At 50.0% G+C, this 21,987-nt stretch overlaps 8 protein-coding genes across 11 annotated transcripts; 3 read left to right on the top strand and 5 right to left on the bottom strand.

Annotated features, from left to right (window-relative positions):
• Positions 1 to 132: 132 nt before the first annotated feature.
• On the bottom strand, positions 133 to 1,105 carry TERG_12057 (uncharacterized protein). The gene has a single exon (XM_047751074.1). The coding sequence runs from the start codon at positions 473 to 475 to the stop codon at positions 170 to 172; it is 306 nt and encodes a 101-aa protein (XP_047606064.1). The 5' UTR covers positions 476 to 1,105; the 3' UTR covers positions 133 to 169.
• A 599-nt stretch (positions 1,106 to 1,704) lies between these two features.
• Positions 1,705 to 5,082, bottom strand: TERG_03812 (uncharacterized protein). Its single transcript, XM_047748159.1, has 2 exons — positions 3,267 to 5,082; positions 1,705 to 3,198 (listed from the first exon to the last, which is right to left on the bottom strand). Exons 1-2 carry the CDS (start codon positions 4,824 to 4,826, stop codon positions 3,022 to 3,024), a joined length of 1,737 nt encoding a protein of 578 aa, XP_047604135.1. The 5' UTR covers positions 4,827 to 5,082; the 3' UTR covers positions 1,705 to 3,021.
• Positions 5,083 to 6,940: 1,858 nt separating this feature from the next.
• TERG_03811 (uncharacterized protein) lies at positions 6,941 to 8,893 on the top strand (the record flags this gene model as incomplete). 2 transcript variants are annotated; one of them, XM_003236721.2, is made up of 6 exons in its annotated part: positions 6,941 to 7,095; positions 7,152 to 7,200; positions 7,266 to 7,363; positions 7,430 to 7,891; positions 7,946 to 8,618; positions 8,681 to 8,893. In XM_003236721.2, the coding sequence occupies 6 exons, from the start codon at positions 6,941 to 6,943 to the stop codon at positions 8,891 to 8,893; spliced, it is 1,650 nt and encodes a 549-aa protein (XP_003236769.2). The 2 variants fall into 2 exon arrangements, with proteins under 2 accessions (XP_003236769.2, XP_047606063.1); XM_047749639.1 differs by having other exon boundaries at positions 7,946 to 8,705.
• A 670-nt stretch (positions 8,894 to 9,563) lies between these two features.
• On the bottom strand, positions 9,564 to 14,497 carry TERG_03810 (uncharacterized protein; the record flags this gene model as incomplete). Of its 2 annotated transcripts, XM_003236720.2 has the most annotated exons (6): positions 12,843 to 14,497; positions 12,678 to 12,787; positions 12,203 to 12,600; positions 11,902 to 12,148; positions 10,681 to 11,836; positions 9,564 to 10,608 (listed from the first exon to the last, which is right to left on the bottom strand). In XM_003236720.2, the coding sequence occupies exons 1-6, from the start codon at positions 12,866 to 12,868 to the stop codon at positions 9,564 to 9,566; spliced, it is 2,982 nt and encodes a 993-aa protein (XP_003236768.1). In that variant the 5' UTR covers positions 12,869 to 14,497. The 2 variants fall into 2 exon arrangements, with proteins under 2 accessions (XP_003236768.1, XP_047606062.1); XM_047749638.1 differs by having other exon boundaries at positions 11,902 to 14,497.
• Positions 14,498 to 15,075: 578 nt separating this feature from the next.
• On the top strand, positions 15,076 to 16,075 carry TERG_03809 (uncharacterized protein; the record flags this gene model as incomplete). 2 transcript variants are annotated; one of them, XM_003236719.1, is made up of 2 exons in its annotated part: positions 15,076 to 15,751; positions 15,813 to 16,075. In XM_003236719.1, the coding sequence occupies 2 exons, from the start codon at positions 15,076 to 15,078 to the stop codon at positions 16,073 to 16,075; spliced, it is 939 nt and encodes a 312-aa protein (XP_003236767.1). The 2 variants fall into 2 exon arrangements, with proteins under 2 accessions (XP_003236767.1, XP_047606061.1); XM_047749637.1 differs by lacking the exon at positions 15,813 to 16,075 and having other exon boundaries at positions 15,076 to 15,759.
• Positions 16,076 to 16,525: 450 nt separating this feature from the next.
• TERG_03808 (uncharacterized protein) lies at positions 16,526 to 17,838 on the bottom strand (the record flags this gene model as incomplete). Its single annotated transcript, XM_003236718.2, has 2 exons — positions 16,935 to 17,838; positions 16,526 to 16,863 (listed from the first exon to the last, which is right to left on the bottom strand). Exons 1-2 carry the CDS (start codon positions 17,632 to 17,634, stop codon positions 16,526 to 16,528), a joined length of 1,038 nt encoding a protein of 345 aa, XP_003236766.1. The 5' UTR covers positions 17,635 to 17,838.
• Positions 17,839 to 17,879: 41 nt separating this feature from the next.
• Positions 17,880 to 19,627, bottom strand: TERG_12056 (uncharacterized protein). Its single transcript, XM_047751073.1, has one exon. The coding sequence runs from the start codon at positions 18,428 to 18,430 to the stop codon at positions 17,975 to 17,977; it is 456 nt and encodes a 151-aa protein (XP_047606060.1). The 5' UTR covers positions 18,431 to 19,627; the 3' UTR covers positions 17,880 to 17,974.
• Positions 19,628 to 19,862: 235 nt separating this feature from the next.
• TERG_03807 (uncharacterized protein) lies at positions 19,863 to 21,919 on the top strand (the record flags this gene model as incomplete). Its single annotated transcript, XM_047748158.1, has 6 exons — positions 19,863 to 19,871; positions 19,929 to 20,036; positions 20,114 to 20,832; positions 20,891 to 21,112; positions 21,170 to 21,713; positions 21,737 to 21,919. 6 exons carry the CDS (start codon positions 19,863 to 19,865, stop codon positions 21,917 to 21,919), a joined length of 1,785 nt encoding a protein of 594 aa, XP_047604134.1.
• Positions 21,920 to 21,987: the final 68 nt, after the last annotated feature.

Here is a 21,987-nt window from a genome sequence, read left to right as displayed (position 1 = left end):
GCGAGTTCCCCCCCGCTATTCGCTATTCGGTCTCTTCTCTCAGGCGGAAATGGCAGGACGAACGTAACAGGCTCCTTTGAGGGTGGGCAGCCATTTAAATATTCGCTGTCCAGATTTCGTGCGGCCACGGCTGATGCATAGCGAGATCCCCTGCAAACATCCCCCTCTCTCACCCCGACCACGCCAATCTGTGGAGAAAGCTTTGAGCGACCCCATGATGCAACCACAAATAACAATAATAAGACTTCTGTTGGTGGTCAGCGCCGACGAGAGGATTATAAATTGACCAGGATTGACTGGAATGGGTGTGTTGGTGAACCCCCACCAACAATGAGGAAAGCCGGTATGGAACAATTGCTATTCGCTGGTGATGCGCATCTCCGGCCACTAGCGTGTGCAGCCTTGATAAGTTAATCATGGAACTGGGGACTGGAGAGGCCAGGGGTGGAGCTGACGTTTTGGCTCTCCCAAGCATCTCTTGATGCAAAGCTTAGCCTGCTTAGCAGACCGGAGCAGAGGAGGAATCTGGATCTATATGCACATCATGTTGGGGAACTACAGAGTAGTCGCTGTGCAATTCGCAGCTGTGCAACAGAGAAGCTGGATGGCAATAATAGAGCGTACGGAGTATCTAATAATAGAGAGCACGTAGTATCTGTATAGAGTACTCTGTACTCGTCGAATTGAAGGAATGTCAAGCCGCCAATCCGCCTCATACCGATACCCAGAAATGCTCCACCTAGAACAAGCGTTATCCCGCGTGCCCTGACACACGTTGTATCCGAAGTAAAGTAGTAATTATCTCCTTCTCGGATATTCGGTAGGTAGTCAGAGGTAAAATTCCACTCTTGATGCTACCGCTTGGCCATGATATTACTAGTACGGCGGACTAAATGCACCAGGGTCAGAATTCGTTTTACCCTGTATGAGATAATTCCACGTAGCCAATGATAATAGAGGTATTTTGAATAGGACCTTCTTACATAGATAGATACTTTACACACCTTACCTAAGCACCCTTTTTCTTAAGCACTTCCTTTTTCTTTGGCCCACGGCCTAGCTTCTTCCCTAAGCTCCCTCCTCTAAGCATGCCCCAAGCCTTCCCGCTATACCTACTCTCCCTCCAAGTCTGTTCTCCCCTACGTCTGCTCTCTCGGTCTCTTCTCTATGCCTCTCTTACTAGGGGCTTCTCTTACTTGAGTCTCTTGCTTCTATTAGAGAGAGTATACTCAGAGAGGCAGGCTTGAGAGTAGGCTGGTGCTAGCTTAGGGAGGAGACTTAGGGGGAGAAGCTAGGCCGTGGGCCAAAGAAGGAAGTGTGTGACCTTAAGAAAAAGTGTGCTTAGGTAAGTAAGATAAAATATAAGGAGTATTACTTAGTAATTAAGTTTCATATTCTATCTAATAATATCTCTATATTCTTTGATTATATAATCAGAAACCACTTCTCTGGTGGTTATAAAAATGAATTTTGACCCGATGGCACAGATAGTCCGCCGTAACTAGATTCCGCTCGGACATACGGTTAAGCAAGCAAGAAATGCAACGGTCAGGGAAGATAAAGGGGAAAAGGAGCCACACAGAGGGCTTTTTGTCGGAGGGCTCCGGTAACTAGCAGTGGCCAGGCCGAGTCAAAATCGCCATCGAACGGCCGGCCAGCTTTGATAGGCGCGCTCGAGCCCGTTAAACGTTGGGCATCTCTAGCCGGAGATGCCCCGATGGCCTCCCTCGGTTCGCGGATTAAACCCTTCCATGAAAAGGCAGATTAGCACATGGCACCACAAAGGAAATGGAAGAGACTAGGAGGAACGTCCAAATCTCGCGCTGTGATCGTAACAAAGGCCAGTTGGAGGATGAGTTTTTTTTCTTGCGCAGGCCAGATCCACAGACAGAAAAGCAAAGCCATCACTTTCAGCCCCTTATCTGCTGCTCCTTTGCCTATTCCAGAGCCAGGCCCAGTTTTAAAAAATGGATACCCTGCCTTCAGCCTGGAGAAAGACGACTAAAAGAAAAACTTGAGAGCAGAAACGGGCGCATATCCTCCGCCAGTTCTCCATTTGACGGTATTCGTTCCTCCCAGCTCTATGTTTAGAGCCGTCGAGTAAGTCGGCCGTAAGATCAATACCAATCTTTTAAGCAAATCTGGGGTTTATTGAACCGCTCAAACTTAACAACCGAAGGCCGTTTGATAAAATCCGGGGGAAGTTAGGGGAAAAACGAGATAATGACCGCTTGATCGGTGATTGTTTTCTATCTGCCTTCAATTGTCATGTGCCGTCGAAGTATCCGACTATGTCTGGAATTATCTCGTGGGTCGAAAGGGTACCTGGTTAGTCCTTTTCTGAATCAGCACTAGCTGGCTAAAACAGTGGGAGATTCCAGCCTCCCAGCAGCATCCACCACCACTGCGTCAACCTGAAGCTAGCTGTCTCTGATGCTGAACGTAATCCACAATGCTTGATCGACCCTGGCCAGCATTACTCAGAGATCTATCTTTCGCTCTATGCGACTTTCGATACTCTGTAGAAGTAGTGGGTGTCACGGAAGTGATCCCTAGGGATGATCTTCGTAGCTGAAATTGTTGTTTCTCGCAGGATTTAACAACTGCCGGGTAGGATGTTTAAATGATCCAGGGCAATAATGGCCTGAAGTAGAACTGCCGAGATTCCTAGTTAGTGGACTGAGTGTAGGAATATTCCAGTCTTTTCCCATATATATAATATAGTAAGTATGGTTGTCATTGCAGTCGTCAAAAACTTCTCCTAACGCCATACCAAATAGCCACCAAAATACACATTTAAGTATTTATTATAAACAAACAACGGGACACCAATGTCCCAAGCCCAAACCCCTGCTTCCAACTAACAAGGATGAGATGGGATGATCATACGAACGCCGGGTTCGTTAAAAGAATCCTTATCCTTCATTCCATCATACCGAAGATAAAAACCGAATAATGCACCTCTCACATTCCAAAAAAAATTCTCCCTCGGGCCGGGAAGATGATGAACTCCTGGGCTTATCACAAATCACGCATACGTGTTTGTCGTTTTGCGGTGCCGACATGGGTATTTTGGACCTTTGCAGCAAATTTCAGGCTGGTGAGGGTCTCGCTGAGGTGATCCTGTTGCGGACTAACCATAACGAACATGAGTGTTTTGGAATTGCCGCCCAAGGAGAATTGGAGCAAGTAGGTAAGCTGTTATTTGAGATATTGGCGTTAGGTCGAGACGTAATGTGGGAAAGTTTGGGTCAAAGCTTGCATACCTTGCTGTTTCTATACGGAATATGAGTACCCTCCTTACCCTGTCCCAAAGCGCTAATAACATCTCCGAGACAGCTGAGACTCTTATTGATGTTTTGGGTCTCCTTGAGCCTGTCGCCGGTACTGCCACTGTGGCTAAGACGCTCACTTCCCGCAAGATCAACCAGGTTCAGATTGCCTTCACTGTGCTCTCCAGTTATTGAGTTGTCGCCTACGAGCCGGAGGATGAAGACGGAGTGAGAGCGAGACGAGCGTTCATTAGCCTTGGTGGCAGCAACAGACCTATTTGCCCAAGCTCTTTGAAGGATCGACTCCACCTTTTCGGGCGAGTCGAGGCTGACTGTGGTGACATTGGTGACAGTGGTTTGGCATTTTTGGAGATCGTGCCTAATTTCGTGTTTCTTCTTATCAAACTCTTCAGCTTTTCCCAGGAGATCATTGATGTTTTCGTTGTATACCTCGACGAAGCTTCCCTCCATTGTATACTGCCAGCCTTTTTCCTCGAGGCCGTGGGCGGTGTCGTATATCTGGCGAACAGCACGAGGTATCATACCGTCTTCAGAAGACATGGTGTGCGTTTTACCGCTCCCTGTTTGGCCGTAACAGAATATGCAGACATTATAACCATCCAAGGCACTTTGAACGAGTTGGCTAATTTCTTCGAATACTTCTGCATTCTGCGACCTCGGCCCAAAAACATGGTCGTATGTGAATGAATGGTTCTTTGCACTGATTAAGCCTAGACTTGATTTCTCTTCCGGCCCTTGAACTGTGATCTCTCTGCAATCCATATCTTGGTCAGGGAAAGATATCTTGGCAGTGTTTTCACTCGAATCGCTGGCTAGCACTGGCCGGACCCGACAAAAAACCCTGATATTTCCTTTTAGTTCTTGAATCTGGTTATGTAGTCTTCGTCGAAGAGTTTCTTCCTTCCGTAGCTGTGCCTTTGTGGCATTGGTCTCTTCTAGTGCCGCACGAAGTTCTTCATCAAGCTTTGCAAATGCGTCTGATTGTTCCTTGCTCCCCGACTCCAGAAACTCGATTCTTGCTTTGAGTGCGCGGATAGATGATTCTAGGGTAATAGTATTATTGGCATTCACAATGGAACTTTGTTGTAATTCCTTGTTAAGGGCACGCTCCCGCGCAAGATCATCCTGCAGCCTGTGTTGCTGGGTGAGTAGATCTTGTATCTCTCGGTCCTTGTTGTTTAAATCAAGCTGGTCGCGTTGCTTGTCCAGGGACGACTGAGCAGCGACCTGTTCTAGTTCCTGTGCTCTCAGCTGCCGCTCTAGCTCTAGTTCGGCTTCGAATCTGTGTCTTGTCTCGGCAAGCTCGGCTCGGTGCTGTTGCATAAGTGCGGCGATTTCAGCCTGAGCATCTTGACGTATACTCTCGGACTGGTTTCGGTGCTGGGTTGCAAGTTCACTAAGCGCAATTTCTTGCTCACGACATAGATCTTTCAACTTTAATTCAGTATTTGTCAACGAATTTTTTGTGGTCTCAAGTTCGACCCGTAAGTCCGCATTTTGGTGTAGGAGCTTAGTTTGGTTCTCTTCCAGCATTTGGGCTATATTTCATTGTCAAGAAAGTCAGTAATCGTCTGTGGGTAATACAATTGATACAAAGTGTTGGTCCTACTGCGTGACTTGTATAGATCGGTGGTCTCTGTCATGGCGGCAGTTTGCTTCACCATTTCTTCGACCATTTTTCGGACATGGGTCATGTTATCCGAAATTCTCTGTTCCTTTTCATCCTGATCCCAGGCTTGGACTTCGGTGTCTATCGTTAGAAAACGTTTCACTTTTCTGGGGGAGCGTGGCTTGCGGGTTTTCTTAAGTATGAAAGGGGAAGGGGGAATCGAGGAAGCGGTATGCGATGATAGCAGGGGGCGAACTGGTGTAGGAATCTTGGATGGTGTAGATAAGTGTGGGTGTACATTTGGATTGAAAGTGTCCAAGGAAGGCTTGTGGTTAAGGGATAGCAACTGCATAGCTGTGCATAGTGATGGGTTGCGGGAGGGGGTATGAGCAGGGGATGACCTCAATTGATTGGAAGCACCATCAACCCGGACATCATAGCTCTTAGGTGAAAGAGATTTGCTAGGTAGGTTGGGGGTCGGTGAAGGGGAGTGAGGGGCTAAAGGTGTAGTAGATAAAAGGGATGAGGGCTGACGCGCACCATTTCGGTTTGAGCCAGCATCCCGGCCATCCATAGATGTTGCGGGCCGCGAGACAGATCCTTTCTCAACATTGAGATGACCGATTGACGTCTGCGGGCGAGGAATGTTGCGCGTGCCTGGCGGAGGTCTTAGTCTCGATCCGTTCGTCGGTACGCGAGAGACAGCGGTCTTCGATGTACCCAGACTCTTGGGCAGTCCGGATTTCGTGGAGCCAGCAAAGGACTTTGAGCTTAGATTCTCCTTCTTTCTCGGTTCCCCTGCGCGCTCGCTCAGCGTTTTCCTCTCTAGGCGCAGTGGGGTAGAAACGTTAACATCATCCGGTACAGGGTGGGAGGTTTCAATTGGGTACTTTTGTCACTACTGGCGCCTGAAGCAGCCAGAGCTCGGCCTGCTGCATTATTCGCAGTATGCGTGATATCCCTCAGACCCTCTGGCTGCGTGTACGAGTGCTTTGGGCGTGGGATGTTCGAGACGCTCGATGAAAGCTAGTTTTCTGTGGTCAGCAAAAGACAACGCCAGTGCCAATGGGGAAGCAGGAAGTATCCCCTCGACTCACTCTGGTCTGCGTATCTCCTTCGTCCATCTCGCCGGGTCGCTCTCTGTCTATCGCCGTTGTTTGTGGTCTCAACTTGTCCGTCAGCCGTCGAGCTGGTCGAGATATCATCACAGACTTCCCAAAGCGGATAGAAAGTAAACAAAAAAAGATACTTGATTATGTCATCTCTCACGTGGCTGGTGACATAATCTGCTGATGTAATGCAGACTGTTCGAGATCGCAATAACAACATCTTCGTTGAGGGAGGGCGCCGGACGAGCAGCGACGACGGCATTCGACGGTGTATATAGCGAATAGACCTGACCAAGGGGCACAGCTATTTTCCTGTCTGGCTGTTGTTATTGTTGCGGACGTGGGGCCTGGGTTAGTTGTGCATGCTATGTAAGCGCTGTCATTTAACTAACTAGTTACCTGCGACCCCAAGCTAACTGTTAATCTCCGCGCCGTTGAAGAAGACATCTCACCTCCAGGACTCCTCCTTCACCCTTAGTTCCTTGCTCCAGCGAAGTAAACTGTGTGCCATAAGAATAAGAGATCGGCAGCTTAAGCCATTGAACCAGACCACAGATTCCTACCGCCATGGCTGGTCGTTTTGTCCGTTCGTCGAAATATCGTACGTCTCCTAACCCCCCTCGTTTGGCTATCTATCGTGTGCTCCCTCTCTCCTCCATGCACGATGACTGACACAGCCGCATTTTGACAACAGGACACATCTTCGGCCGTTCCACACGAAAGGTACTTCCATAGACGTCCAAAATTCTGCCCGATAATCTGACTTCCCGAGTTTCGTTCGCCCTATACTCATTCCAGCTGGGCACACTAGGACCAATGCTACGATAGCCTTCGGGTCTCTACCAATGCTTGGGATACCAACCTGCTAAAGGTCAGTGATATCTGCTCTGTAGCTAAACGAAAGATTTGGGGGGTGAAGTGGATGGCTAATGGTATCACAGGTCAATCCCGAATATCTCTCCGTCAACTGGGAGACTGCGGGCGGTGGAGCTTTCGCCGTTATTCCCCTCCGTGAGAAGGGCAGACTCCCTGAGCGTATTCCGCTCTTCCGTGGACACACCTCAGTAGTCCTCGACACAGACTGGTCAGCAATCCTCACAGTAGGAGTGAGAGGTGGGAACCGGCTAACCTTTGCCACAGGAACCCATTCAACGATTCTCTGATTGCTTCTGGAGCTGATGACGGAAAGGCAAGTGATAACTACCTTCTTTGTCTTTAATCTACTAGTACTATATCTTACATGTAATGCTGTAGGTATTCCTTTGGAGAGTGCCTGAGGGATTCACTCTGTACACAGATGCAGAAGAGATCCAAGATATTGCTCCAGTCGGCAGACTTCCAGGTCATCCTAAGTAAGCGTACTTTTTTTAGTAGGCTCTCTATTCCTCGGTAGTCATTCAAGCTAACCGGAACACTAGGAAAGTCGGCCATGTTCTGTTCAACCCTGCTGCCGAGAACGTCCTTGCTTCCTCTTCCGGTGACTTTACCGTAAAGATCTGGGACATCGAAGCCGGTGCCTCTAAACTCACTCTCAATGTTAACGAAGTAATACAGTCTATGTCGTGGAGTGCGAATGGCTCCTTGCTTGTCACGACCTCCCGTGACAAGAAACTGCGCATTTGGGACGTTCGGCAAGAGAAGCCAGTACACGAAGGTGCCGGTCATCCTGGTGCTAAGAACAGTCGAGCCGTCTGGATGGGTGAGCATGACCGTATTGCAACAACTGGTTTTTCCAAGATGAGTGATAGACAAATGGCTCTATGGGATGTTCGAGCTGCTAGGGAGCCTATCAATGGCTTCAAAGTTCTAGATTCTATCTCTGGCGTCTGCATGCCATTCTGGGACCAGGGTACCCAGTGTCTATACCTTGCAGGAAAGGGGTATGCCCAAGCTCTCGCCATTTCCGCAATTCGTTACTAACGAGCTCTCGATAGAGATGGAAACATTCGATACTTCGAGTACCAAAACGACAAATTTGAATTCTTAGCCGAGTACAAATCCGGCGATCCACAGCGCGGTGTGGCATTTATGCCAAAGCGAGGTGTCAACATGCATGAGAATGAGGTCGTAAGGGCTTATAAGACCGTTAACGACTCATACATTGAACCTATATCCTTCATTGTTCCACGCCGTGCAGAGGTGTTCCAGGATGACATCTACCCACCGACTACTGGCATCAGCCCTGCCATGTCTTCCAGCGAATGGTTTGCAGGCAAGGAAGCACTTCCTCCCAAGATTGACATGGCTAGACTATACGAAGGAGGAGTCATGAAAGAGCTCCCTGCGGACGCAGTGGCTTCTACAAGCCAGCCCGAAGTTAAGGCACCGGAGCCAGCCAAACAGGCAGAACCAGCCCCAAAACCAACACCGGAACCCATACCCGCACCAGCTGCTACTGTAATCGCCCCTCGCGCCGGTATGAAAGAACAAGGCGCCTCCATGGCTGCGGCCGCATCAAAGTATATGGATAATGATGAGGATGGGGAGGAAGAGGCTGGTGGCAGCTCGAGTTTCGATGCGGCAAAGTCCCAACCTCAAAAAGTACCCTCCATCTCCGTTTCCTCAGTACAGGCCGAGGCTTCTCAGCCATCTAAGGAGGAGCCAAAGGTGCGTAATCACATTGATGGAAATTTATATGCACATATTAGAACTACAGCTAACCTTCTTAGGAATCAAAACCCACTGCAAAACTGACAGCCACAGCCACTCCGGCTCCAGCTAGCAAGGCTACCGACTCCAGCTCTTCGGAGTCATCGCTAGTCAAAGAGATTGAGGCCATCAAAGAGGTGCTAACTGAACAAACCCGAACCATCACCTCTCAGGCCGAGGAGCTCAACGCCCTGAAATCTGAAGTTGCCAGCCTCAAATCGAAACTCGGATAGGGTAGTGCATGACCTGATGTCGGCCCCGTTAGCTTATTAAATATTTATTCATGGATGCATGCATTGGATAAAAAAGATATACATTCACCTCCACCGCCTTGTTATTTAGCTTTTGCAAACCTGTCCATAAATACAACCCAGCATTACTATCCGCTCACATGCATATATATATACATACATTGCCCTTGAATGTGATCTTGCCCCGTTTTACCATGAAAGAACTTGTGCCTTTGATGCGTGCCTGCAAATAGGCTCTGGCTTTCCAGTCCACTTCAACTATAATTAACTACTCCAACACAGCCATGATAGCCTGGTCAAGAAGATTGGAAAGCTACCTCCATACTGAGCAAATTGTGAGATTTTGTAAGGAATATCGATGTATATGTACACACATGGTAAACGGATGTCCTTCCAAGTAGTTGAAACTGCTGTCTATTTATAGCTTTAAGCCTCAAGTGACGTCACCTTGATTTTCCAACAGCATAGTTAAATTTGAAGAAGCCAACGAGCAAAGCCCCTGCAAAATGTTACATTGACTAGTAGACTAGACACAGGAAAGATCTATTCACAGAGCCAACGGGGGTTCCAGTCCTCTTTTTGAACTCAATGGGAAACAGCGAGCATACAGAATTGAGCAGAGTCATCAGATGTATATTTCTGCATATCCCGTTCAAGACCATCGAACAGCTTCACGCTCCCGTTCATGGTCACCCAATTCATCTTCGTATTTATAACTCAGCTTCCTGCCTAGGAGGTTGCGATCAAGCTTGGAATTACCGTCACGACGACGGCCGCCTCCCTTGCTATCCCGGTCTGCATTGACGGCTTCTCGTCGCTGCTGTTCCTTCAACAGGCGCTCTCTGTTCCGAGCCTCTCGTTCAAGCGTGTGAGGATCCTTTTCAGCAGTGGCTCCGTTTTTCGATGCATGGCCGCTTGGCCGAGACTTATCCGCAGCTTTGGTTTCCTGGGATTTACCTACCTGCTCATTGCTATCTTCATGCCGGGGCCGCCTAGAGCGACGGTCATTGTATTCCTCATCGTCGCGAGACTCCGAGTAATCTCGACGGGACCTTTTACGGTCACGACGGCCTCTGTCTCTGTCCCTGTCCCGCTCCCTATCCCTCTCCCGATCACGGTCTCTATCGCGATCACGCTCACGTTCTCGATCACGATGGCGATCACGGCCTTTATCTCTCTGTCTGTGGCGATCTTCCCCTACGCCATCAACATCTTCGCGAGATCTATGCTTATCACGTCGATTTGACGAGCTCCCCTTTATAGACAGGCCAGGGTCACTTTTATCAGAAGCATCGACGGCTCTACCATCTCGTCTGCTTGGGCTGCGACTACGGCGCCGACGAGACCGCTTGGAAGAGCTATCATCGCGATCTCTGTCTCTCTCACGATCACGTCTACGGTAAGATGACGATTTAGTGTCTCCAGGAGAAAAAGAGCGAGATCTAGACGTTGGACGTTTATCGTCGTTCACATCGGCTTCCCTTTCATTGTCATCCCGACGAGCACGCTTACTGCGCCGCTCCCGTCTTCTCTCGTCTTCACTCTGTGTAGGTCCGGCCGAAGGGCTGCGGTAGCGGCGCTGACGAGACCTGTAGCGTGAAGGTGACTTAGATTTTGACCTCGATCTAGATCTAGACTTAGACCTAGCCCTCGAAGCTGGTGCATCTGGCTCAGCATCACGCTTAGCCGGGGACGAGCTAGATGTAGTCACTTATTAGTAGAGCCTAGTAGTAATGTAGGGTGCGTTAAACGCTGGATAACAGTCATACCTTCGAGACTCCTTGACAGACGGCTGGCTCATCGACACCGTTCGGCTGTGGCTTTGAACAAAATTTCTCATGTTACGGGTGCTTGTATTTGGTAGGCCTTCTCGCATCGCTCGCGGCGCGGCCGGAGCTCCTGCAACTCCAGGACCTGGACCTAGTGCCGCCGCCCGTAAGCCTCCCATGGCCATGGGGGTGTTTGAAGCCATGGGGCCACTTGGTACCCCGTTAGGCATTCCATTCACATACGGCGTAGACTGGAAGCCCGGGCCATTTCCATGGTACCTGCCACCTCCCGGGCCACCACCAAAGGCAGGGGTGCTGGAGTAACTAGGAATAGGGTTTGTATGTGCAGCCGCAGTGGACGACGAAGTATCACTAGTTCCGTTGGCAGCAGCGGTTGTTGCAGTATTGGTAGATTGCTCAGCTGGTTGATTTGCAGTCTGATCTGCCGTTGAGCTCGCAGCCCCATCCGCTGCGTCGCCGCCAGCAGGCTGCTTTTGTGCTGGAGTTTCAGCAGACTCTTCCTTGGGCTGATGCTCCTTCATATCCTCCTCACCACCTGGGTTGAATCCGTCGTCCGCCTGGCCTGAAACACTGTTGAGGAGCTGCGGCTGCTGTTGTTGTGGCTGCGGCTGCTGCGGCTGCTGCTGCTGGAACTGAGGCTGATTATAGCGTTGGAAGCCGCCCATGTTAGGGGGTAGAGGGTTACCTTGATAGCCGTTAGCAGGCTGATAGCCACGGCCACGCCCGACGGGGCCGAATCCTCGCCCTCCTCGCCCGGCAACAGGGCCACCGCGGCCGTAGGGACCATATGAGTTTTGAAAATCATTGCTAGGAAATTTCTGTTGCTGATGCAGGTGAGGAAATTTTTGGTGAGGCTGTGACTGTGACTGTATCATATTATATCCACCAACTCCAGGAGCAGGGCCAAAGTCGGCACCCATGCGATTAGGGAATGCAATTCCATTGAAGTTATCTGGACCACCATTCCACATGTTGTTCTGACCATCCCATGATCCATACATTCCTTGCCCAGCACCGGAATTCATCATCATGCCCATGTTACTGTTCATCCCATTCATATTCATCCCGTAGCCAGTAAACATTCCCTGAGCCGCGGTCATCGGATCCATGCCCATTCCAAACATCCCGGGAGCTCCTGTATGACGTTAGTAACCCTATCCTACCATAACATCACCAAGGAAGAAAGCAAAATATCCTTACCCATTGGATTCTGGGCCATCATCATGCCGTTGGCCATGAATGGCATTCCCTGGTTAAAGTCCCCTGTTCCATTCCAGCCCATCTGGCCAAATCCATTGGTATATCCCCCTTCAGGGAGAGTTGTATTATCAGGTAGTGCGACAGTACCACTTTCTGCACAGGCAGATGAAGTCGTGGGCGTAGTTTCGGGCTCCGTATTAGCCGTTTCGGTAGTGAGCGTCTCATTCGCTACGTTTGGGTGGGCATCCTTGAAATTGTCAGCATTTGGGCAATGAAGATGCACTAAATTATCAAATCTTACAATGTCAATTTTAGTATCATTTTCTGCCTGTGATTCCGCGTTCCCTCCGCCACTAGTGGCTTGCTGGCTGGTATTCACAACGTCTGGCCCATTGGGGGCTGCAGTGATAAGACTGGTCGGTGTAGGGTCAGCAGAATCGGCTGCGATACTGCCAGTGGCTTGAGTCTGAGCCTGCTCCGGTTCAGCGGGAATGGGAGCAGGAGCTGTCTCAGCTGCGCCGGAGACCGCGGGGGCTGGCGGAGTAGGTTCTTTGACGGGCTTGTTCTTCTCGCGTTTCTTCTCCTCGGTCCGTAGAAATGCCTTAAGCGTAGTGCGCAGAGCCTTATTTGGTTTGCAGAGCTCAGCGTCGAGCGGGCTGTGATCGCACACGGGACAACTGGAAGGAAGGGATGTTTGGCCTGGTCATAATCCAGTCGAGTCAGCTAAGATCTGGTCTATTCGATCTCATCAATCTCATTAAAGATTGGGAACGTACAGCCTTCGCATATTGCTTGGTCACAGCATGGCAATCTGAAGGCGTTCCACGCGAGCTTGCTACAGATGGCGCAACGCAGCTTGAATGGGATCTCATCTTGGGAGAGCGAGCTAGACAGAGGTTAATACCCGCATTATGTCGTAACACGGTGCAAGAGAGCCATACCTAGCAATGTGATCGAGGCCCGCCATCTCTGGGGGCTGGTTCGCTGTCTTGGTGGGTAGGAATGGTGCAGTGGGAGGAGGCGGCTATGAGTCGCGGAGACGTGGTGTTAAGTGTATTCACGACTCAGACGGAGCGATTGACATGACGCGAGTCCATGTCTTCACCAGCTCTCTCCTTTTTGTCTGCAATGAACTCTTTATATTATACCCTTTTCTCCTCTTCTCCTCTGTCTTCCTCTTGGTCTCTTTTATGAAGTCTTTTTCTTAAATTTGGAGATCCACTTCCGGGCGGTCGGGTCCATGCCGTCGGATTTAGGCTAAACATTGTTCCGTATACACACGTGACTATGGATTTCAATTTCGCCCATCAAGCAGAATTCAGAGACAAGACAGAAGCAGAGAGACAAAGAAGAGCAGTAAATTGCCAGTAAGGACCGGCTTTACAGCGCCACGAAGTGCTAATTAGGGACTTGATTGTAACTGTTGAGAGTTGGTTTCTCGGGCATGATTTCATTGGCTGTCTGCAGGATAGGTAGTGGAAGATATTACGGCCCAGCTTCAAGGGGCTATTTGGTAGCCCTCCTGTGTCGGTACTCTTCACCTGCATCGTTGACGATCCTATTCCTCTGCTCTTTAGCCCAGTCCCTAGTATTCCGATATACAGCCATAACCTGCCAAAAGTTCTCCATATTGCCAGCTAGGCTCTGTTATTATAATGTTATAATGGAATACTGCTATTCTGGTCATCACATACCACTAAACTCCTCAGAGCTGGAGTCGAAGCCGTTCTAGGGATACACAGGTGTACTAGCAGAATAGAAGCTATCAAAGGAGACACTTAAGTCTATGCAGTCAGTAGTAGCCAGGAGTATTACCTGGAGCTTTATCGCTAGACGTGATATATAATTGTATAAGCTGCCAGTCGAGCTCCTCGAGGGCGTCAGCCAAACCTTCGACAGCTCATCCCAGCACCACAACCGATATCTAAATCGAGTTCTCTCATGAAGCCTTTTTTTGCATCTCGTCAAGTACTGGGTGTTGTTGTATTCTGTCGAACAAATACTGGTGGCACAACGAAAAGGAACGGTATGTTTCTCTATTGTCTCATCAATTATCAAAGAGGACTAGTTCTTCAAAGAATCTTTCGCGTCTCTCCCTGTGCATACTAGCTACAGCTATCCCGGGTTAAAGGTTGAAGGATAAGGAGGCCAGTCAGATTAGATCAAGTTAAACCCTTTTAAAGGGTATCAGCGACGCAAGCTGTCGTCTGGGCACCGGCGATGCCTTTTGGCGGCTTCATCCTGGGCCAGAGACACACGTCTCGAGCTCGAAGTTATCATCATCGACCAGGTCGCGGTGTAGAATAAGGTATGTGGGTGGAGAGGGCGTAGTGACGGGAGAGTGCAGATAGGGTAGAGCAAGGGAAGCCGGGGCGTCCTCAGAGCAGTATACTATCAACTAGTATACTATGTTTACTTCTCCTCCGCTATATTATCGTCTCGTAGTCATCATATTGTTTCTCCTTTCTCTTCTCTTATCCCTACGGGGTACTTCTTCCGTTCAACTATGTGGTGTGTGGTTGTTATTGTTGTGGATTTGCTTTATGTGTTATTTTTTTGCGAAAACGGAAAAAAAAAGGCGAAAAAAAAAAAAAAAAAAAAAAAAAAACAAGCCTAGACCATCACGTGATGAGGGGCTCTTCCGCCTTTTGAGTGCATAAAAGGGAAGGAACGACCCCGCGTGAGAGTTCGACGAGGAAGAAAGGAAAAAGAGGAAAGAGCAAGGCCTAAACCCACGCACTCCTTATTAACTCTGCTACAGCCACGCACCCCATCCCTTCCCACCACCCCTTGCGCTAGTCCTGCCCTGGCCTAGCGTGACACTGGAGCTTGGGCCACCGTGAGCCGGAAGGAAAAAAAAGAACTTCTCGTCGACGTCGACTGCGCCGACACCAGCAGCGGACAGACGAGACACGACAAAGACCGAGTCTGCGGCCCGAGAGCAACAACGGGACCAGGGCTCGACCAGGACCCAAGTGAAGACGCGAAAGGGAGCAAGGATACCACTCACAGAATTTCAGGTTGGAGAGGTTTCTTAGGTATGGCTCTGCGACCGGTACATCCGCGGGTAGTTCATCTACATCCCGTCCGCCTATAGCATAACACACCCGGCGCCGGCGCATAAACCCCGTCTATATATCTATATCTGTATAAGTATTGCTAACCAGCCCTAGAATGACAGACCAAGACAACTCGTACAGACCGCGCTCGCCTGACTTCTCGGGCTTCGCCGGCAGCGTTCCCCCGTTCCACGACTACGGCCACCACTCCTCCTACGCTGCAGCCTTCTCGACTCCAATTTCGCCGCAGGCCTCTTACGACGCCTCGCCTTTCTTCAACCCACAGGCCCATCACCAGCATCAGGCCTCGCACCAGCAGTATCACCAGCAGTACTCTCACCTCCAGCAGCAGCAGCAACAACAACCCCACCATCAACCGCATCCACATTCACATCAGCAGCCGTATATTCCACAACTCTATTCACCGACGGACGAGATGGCCCCTACTACCCGATCTAGGGCCCAGGCTATGCAGCAGCCGCAGCACATGCTTGACCAACAGCAACAACACCAACAACAACAGTACCAACCTCAGATCCTCCAGCAACAACAGCAGCAGCAACAGCAACAACAACAACAACAGCAGCCACTACCACCGCCGCCACAGCAACAAAATATGGTGGAACAACCGCCCATGGAGCATCCAGGGGAAGAGCAGGCGAAGGAGAAGAGCCTGGGACCCTCTTGCGGAATAGAAGTCAAGACCAAGTTCCCCGTCGCTCGGATAAAACGTATTATGCAGGCAGACGAAGACGTTGGCAAGGTCGCCCAGGTTACCCCCATCGCAGTCTGTATGTGACTTTCCTACCCATTCATAACCCTGGAGTTCCCGCATACTAACCCGTCCACCAGCCAAAGCGTTGGAGCTGTTCATGATATCCCTAGTCACCAAGGGTGCACAGGTGGCTAGGGACCGTTCGTCCAAACGTATCACCGCAAATCACCTCAAGGAAGCCATCAGCAAGGACGAAGTTCTCGACTTTCTCGCAGACATCATATCCAAGGTTCCTGATGCCCCCTCAGGCAAAAAGCACGACGAAGACGGCAGTGACGGGAACGACAAGCCAAAGAAAAAGGGCAGCCGTCGGAAGAGAGAAGACATGGATGACGACTAGTCTCGATGCTTTACTTCTTCGATCTACTCTCTCATTTGTCTCTACACTGGCAGGTTATACGTATCATTTACTCGGTTGGGAGCGCAGACTGTGGCTGGCGTTGGCGGAAATCTGAAGCATGCATCCTTTTATTCCTATATCCTCTTTCTATATATCTTCTCCCTTTACTCGTCGTGAACTCTTATCTCTTCTCTTGGCTTGTCTCTTACATCAATTTTGCTTCGATTTTAATGACATAAGATAATGCGTCCGGCGACAGGTTAGAGAACAAGTTTGTCAACCTAGAATTTGGCTTAATGGATCTCTATGGCTCAATAATTACTATGCACGGTCCCTTCTTATTTCTTCTACATTGTCATTCCTTGTAAACAATATCTGATACTCAAATCAGCTGTTCGCCACATCTATTCAATATCCCTCTAGACTCCGAAATAAAGTCAATCAGCTATCCTACACAAACATATCCAGTTTTAAGCCCATGAAATCACTCCCAACATCTCCAAAGCGGCTCTCGAAATCTATCTCTTCGCAGTAACACGTGGATGGGCTCGTTCTCTCATATTCGAATACAACACCTGTCAGGTACTGGCAGCTTAACGACAGAAACGGCGCCTCAGGACGTTTTTTAAGCAGGCCGTGGGTGTGCATCCGTTTCATTAAGGATCCAAGTGACATCGAGCCGCACTCAGGACTGCAAGTCTGCGTGCCGTTGAGCAGAATTTCTCGCCGCTCATAAAGCATCTTGAGGATGTTACCAATAAACCACTCTCTGCTTTCGTTAAGCGTGTCTATAATACACGTCAGCAACGGGACAGATGTATGGCATAATTCTTGATTCTTCACGCGGTATCACACAAACCTATGATCCTAGCGGGAATCGGCAAGCCCAGACTTGGTATCGGCCCTATGCTTTGCACTATGGTGATCAATGTGGTTCTCTGGAACTCCTTGGCAAGCTGGAAGTACCAGCATATCCAAATCCACAAGATCATATCACGCGAGTATCTCGAGGGTTTCTTGTCCGCTAACGCTCTGATCCATGTATCTGAAAAGAACGCCAGCACAAACTTGCACTCATAATAGTCTGAGATCAAGGCAATCTTGGCAAGCATCTCTATAGACACTCGTCGTGGTAGATGATGGTGCTGACAATGCAAGATGCGCAGGAATAGCATGAACGCCTGCACATCCCACCCATCAGCACCCACCACGACTGAGCCCTTCTCCGCAACAGTAGCGCTCTCCGGGCAGCTGGTATTCAACATGCTCCTGAAGACGGGCGAGGCCAATGACAGATGCTTTGCAGAGACCCGGATACGCACGGTTTTTGTCGTCTGTTGCACGGCTGGTGTTGGCTCGCTGGGTGGTGATGACCGCTTTCTCTTTCTCCGGTGTTTCTCCCTGGGTCTCCTCGAGTCCTCTCGAGTGTTCTCCACGGCAGGCCGGGGGTCCTGTTGCTCGAATTGGTTTTCATCAAAGATGGCGAAGGGGGCATCGGGGTTGGTGAGGACAATGTCTACCTCCCCGTCAGGGTCAATGACGTAGAATGGTTGGTCCATGGTGCTCTCGTGCTCGCCAGGCTCCAATTCGGTGATAACGGCCTTCTCCGCGCCTTGAGGGAGTGTGAAAAGGAGTAGAAAGACTTCATCTTGCAGAATTGCCGAGCGCCCGACGCGCTCTTTTATACCTCTGTTCAGAGCTGTCCTGGTCGTCGACGTGACGTGTTGGCTGTCAGTCCCGGCTGTTCATCTACGCGACGTCCCTTCGCTGGACTTCGAGGCCCGTGATAGGCCACGTTCCATCCTCGCGTTGCTAAGATGGGAACTCCCGCCGCTAGTCCGGATCCGGCAGCCCCTTTCAACTTTGTTTTGACCTTCTTAAACGTCGAAGAAAACGACGTCAAGAATTGGGATGACGACGGCGATGAAGACGATAGTTGCGAGAAGAAGACGAACATTGGCAGATACTCACTGCATGCTCGCTTTCTGTGTGTGTTAGGGCCTGTGAAGCTGCAGAGCTTGGGTACGATATGCCTACCTGAGTGTTCGTTATTGCAAGGGTAACTAACTTAGCGCCCTCAAGTGAGACTATGGCTAACAGGTTTCGCAGGTAGTCTATATAGACTAACCCCCAGCAGTTAGCTGGATATTTCCCCTTTATTACGGAGCCAAGCATCACGTCTACGCGTGAGTACATGCTGGACGTAGGGAAGTCACGGAATTCAAGGCACGTTGGAAGTATAATATTCCGTGATTCTACGCACCCAGTTCCTTTTGGCCGCTCTGCATGTCTTCTCCCTTTAAGGGAAGTTTTTGTTGCTGATCTCCATTCAGTCGTTATTACTATCAACTTCATTCATGACTACCTGGAAAATCTAGCTTCATTACTTCTGTATTGGTGCCGGCTAATTGGTACTAGTGACTTGTCGCCTTGGAGAACTTATCACTGTCAATGTTCCTTGATCGACATAAATACGTACTACCGATGAAGGTGCTGTATCCGTACTTTCGTGCGCTATCCTGCCTATAAGAGCTTAATATAGCAGAGGCAATATATGCTGCCAACATTTTTTTCGGCATAAAGGATGCCAGTCACCACAAGAATGCTTTATATCACCTCTCCATTTGAAAGAGTCCACTCGATTTGAGACCGCCTTACGAAGAATTTCCCAGTTCATTTTATAAAGATAACAACAACAGAAGTCTTCGTCAAGCACTAAACCACAACTACAATGAGGATGAAATCCATCATCTTGAATGGGGAGACTTAAGAGATGGCATCAGTTTGACCGGATACTGATCATAGAAGAAACGCCAAGTCCTGGATTAGCTATGGCCGCCAATGGCCTCACCACTTTCAACTATGCCGGGGAAGTGGTGTTTCGAGTACCGATGCAAAATACTTCGAGAAACTCAGTTCCGTGTCGGTGGGTCCAAAGAGCTACTCTGCGTCAACGGTCTAAAGGCGGTTCTTCACCCTGGCTCGGTGAGTCGGTATATGAATATGAATAGAACCTGAAGCCTAGGCCTTGGATATAGTCCCATGCCTGCAGCTTTTATACATCAGATGCCCGCTATGGTGTTGAAGAGAGGAAGATGTTGTTTATGACAACGCTGACTGCTACTGTGTAACTAATTGTAGGAACCTAATTTGTGGACAGGGCTGGAGGGCAGGAAAAGTTACTCAGTTGCTTCAGAGTAGATGGTTAAGATAACTTAATCTGACGCAGCAGTCCCCTGGTGTTTGAAACGATTAATTGACTAAACACCAAAGGGAAGAAATGACGGTTTAGAAGTGATGCTCGATACCTGCAGCAAGATTTGTACGTATATAAGGACCGGGTAATAGCTAACCCTCCACTCCAAGGCAATGCCCGAGCGAAGACGGGCACTACCAGTATCGACCAGGACAGGGAGATTCATGCTGCTCGAGTCGGTAACTAGTTTTTGGGTATTTATCGGTATGAAGCATGAGCATGACAGATGTTTTCCATAGTGGCCTCCCACCCCTCCGCCCCATCCCACATCCAATGCCAAATAGTACATCCCTAGGTAGGCAGAAATATATCGTAGTAAAATAGTATAGTTAAAAGCACAGATGGCTCTACCGCTCGTACATGTTATAGCCGTCGAGTGACCGGCTTCGCTAGTTCGCGAACTATCGATAAGACTTCAGCAGGACGAAGATCTGGATGTCTCACCAACGACACACGCACATACACGACCATGGAACAGACACAGCCCGGCCGCGCCCTTTAATAGCGGACACGGAGACATGAAGAGCTGCCATGGACTTTGTAAGAATCCCGCCTCTTGACGGCTAGCCGCTTCTGCTGACAAGTTTTCGCCGCCAGTGGTCTCGACTGATAGGCGGCGCCGCCTCGGGCTCCTCCAAGGCCCTGCGCAAGAACCCGACTGGAAAACGACTGGCAGCATTCAAGCACACATGCAATACCCTCTACGTACGTTGAGCCGGGGATGCGTTAATGAGACGTCTTTTTTTGGCGCTCTAAGGCCATGGGCTAACGGCTGATGGTAGCAAATATGGCGGAACTCGCCCTCGTTGTCCCCTGAATCGCCCTCGATCCCCTTGATTCGAAGCTCCCTGAACCGCCTCAATTCCATCCTTCGAGACGAGTCTCGCGGGCCGTCGCCTCACCCATGCCACTCAGACGCCGCTACGTCGCAGGTATACTTGACGGTGACCAAGTTGGCATTGGCAACGCACGATCCGGGCGTGGTCTCGGCTGCGGCTGTGCTGTTGAACACCCTGATCGAGTCTGAGGTGGATGGGATCGTGGACAGCAGCGTCTTCTCGCGGGCCCTGGTCGACCTAGTCTCGCACGGTAATGCGTCCACCTGCATCGACCGGCGTGATATCGAAGACGGAGAGTCGAAACTGGTCGAGCTTGTCTTTGGCGTCGCCAACGTTATCCGTCTCCGTCCAGAGATACTGCCAGCCTGGTTCTCGCCAGAGGAAAAGAAGGATGGGTCTGGGGAACCTCAACGGATAGATCCGTCGTTGAGGGCTGGCAAGGAGTTTGCAGGTGTCACTAGGAGAGACGACTTTCCACTCTTCTATCTGTTGGTGGACTATGTGCACTACGAAGGGAGGACAGGGGACTTTGCCCGGACGGGGCTACTATATATAATCGAGACTGCATCTAAAGTCAAGGAGCTGGAGAGATGGCTTATCGAGAGTGACATGGCTACCTTGATGGCTATTGGGCTTGGTGCTTCCTACAGCCAACTCAGCCGGTGTGTAGATATATCGACCCTGATAATTGAATTTCTACAAAGCTAACATGATACACAGGCTCCTGATATCAACCGACAGCCATGAGGATATCCCGGCTATCATTGCGCTATCAGACCATACTGATCTGGATAACACCGTGCATCACTCGCACCAGGGACAGTTAGATGCATTTCTCTCCTATCTTTTATTCTGGCAGGACGCCATCGACCATTGCAAATCGCCTGAAGTAACCGACACGCTTCTCGACCACTTCCAGGTCTTGTTTCTCGAGCAGCTTCTGTAGGTGTTATTGTCTAAGTTCGTAATCTGTTACCACAGTCTAACTAGTTGTTATAGATATCCCTCGCTGCTGGAATCATCCGACGTAGCAGGCGGCTCTACATCGTCAGTGATTACCTATCTGAGCCGCATACTGGAGTCCATTTACCAGCCGGTCCTGGTCAACCGGATACTAAACTTCCTGCTCGCTTCGCCAGCCAGCGAGCAGCAGCATATCAGGCTTACATCGACCAAGAAAAGCCGTATGTCGCTGAGCCGGCGGAAGTCACTGGATATACTGGCCTCCTTTGCCGAGGCGGCGGCCAAACCATCTCCGACCCTATTCAACCTGGTCGATCTTATCTTGATGGGCATACGGTCGCACAACCGGCAGACCGTTGTGGCAACGCTGCGGCTAATAACGGTTGTGATACAGCACCATCATGAGTTTGCAAATCTGCTGATCAAGTCCGCAAGGGACCAGAGTTCCCATCCGACGGAGCTGCGTACGGTGGCTGCGCTCAATGGGGAGGTGCAACGGCTATTCACATATGCTACAGACCTGCTGGATGATCCGTGTATAGAGCCTTCGTATGAGAACTACATCTCCAGTGCTTTGTCGGTACTATACCAGCGGATGCACAGTCAGAGCCATGTGGTGCCGTGGATCGTCGACGTCAAGGGAGGAGTGTTCTCGGGAATGCTGGATCTGCTGCGCCGGTTCTTCACGAACAGCGTGGTGACCAACCTGGCTCTGACAAACTCCTTTTCGGCCCTGGCCTCGTCCGACCTGATATCTCTGGACGGCTGGCTGCTGTCTCACCCTGAAGAGCCTGCTGCCAACGGCCAGACAGAGGATTCTGCTGCTACTTCCGCCAATGTCGAGGCCAGCCAGA

The sequence above is a fragment of the Trichophyton rubrum genome, assembly GCF_000151425.1.
Source record: "Trichophyton rubrum CBS 118892 genomic scaffold supercont2.3, whole genome shotgun sequence".
NCBI lineage: Eukaryota > Fungi > Ascomycota > Eurotiomycetes > Onygenales > Arthrodermataceae > Trichophyton > Trichophyton rubrum.
The sequence above is the reverse complement of the archived record's forward strand: the minus strand, read 5'-3'. Positions and strand labels throughout refer to the sequence as shown.

What these genes read in the sequence shown, in the direction of transcription:
- TERG_12057 (XM_047751074.1), bottom strand. Translation starts at nt 475, where the DNA reads ATGCTTGGGAGAGCCAAAACGTCAGCTCCACCCCTGGCCTCTCCAGTC.
- TERG_03812 (XM_047748159.1), bottom strand. Translation starts at nt 4,826, where the DNA reads ATGCTGGAAGAGAACCAAACTAAGCTCCTACACCAAAATGCGGACTTA. An exon ending in TTCCGTATAGAAACAGCAAG is followed by an intron (nt 3,199 to 3,266) that starts GTATGCAAGCTT and finishes CTCAAATAACAG; the next exon opens with CTTACCTACTTGCTCCAATT.
- TERG_12056 (XM_047751073.1), bottom strand. Translation starts at nt 18,430, where the DNA reads ATGAAGTTGATAGTAATAACGACTGAATGGAGATCAGCAACAAAAACT.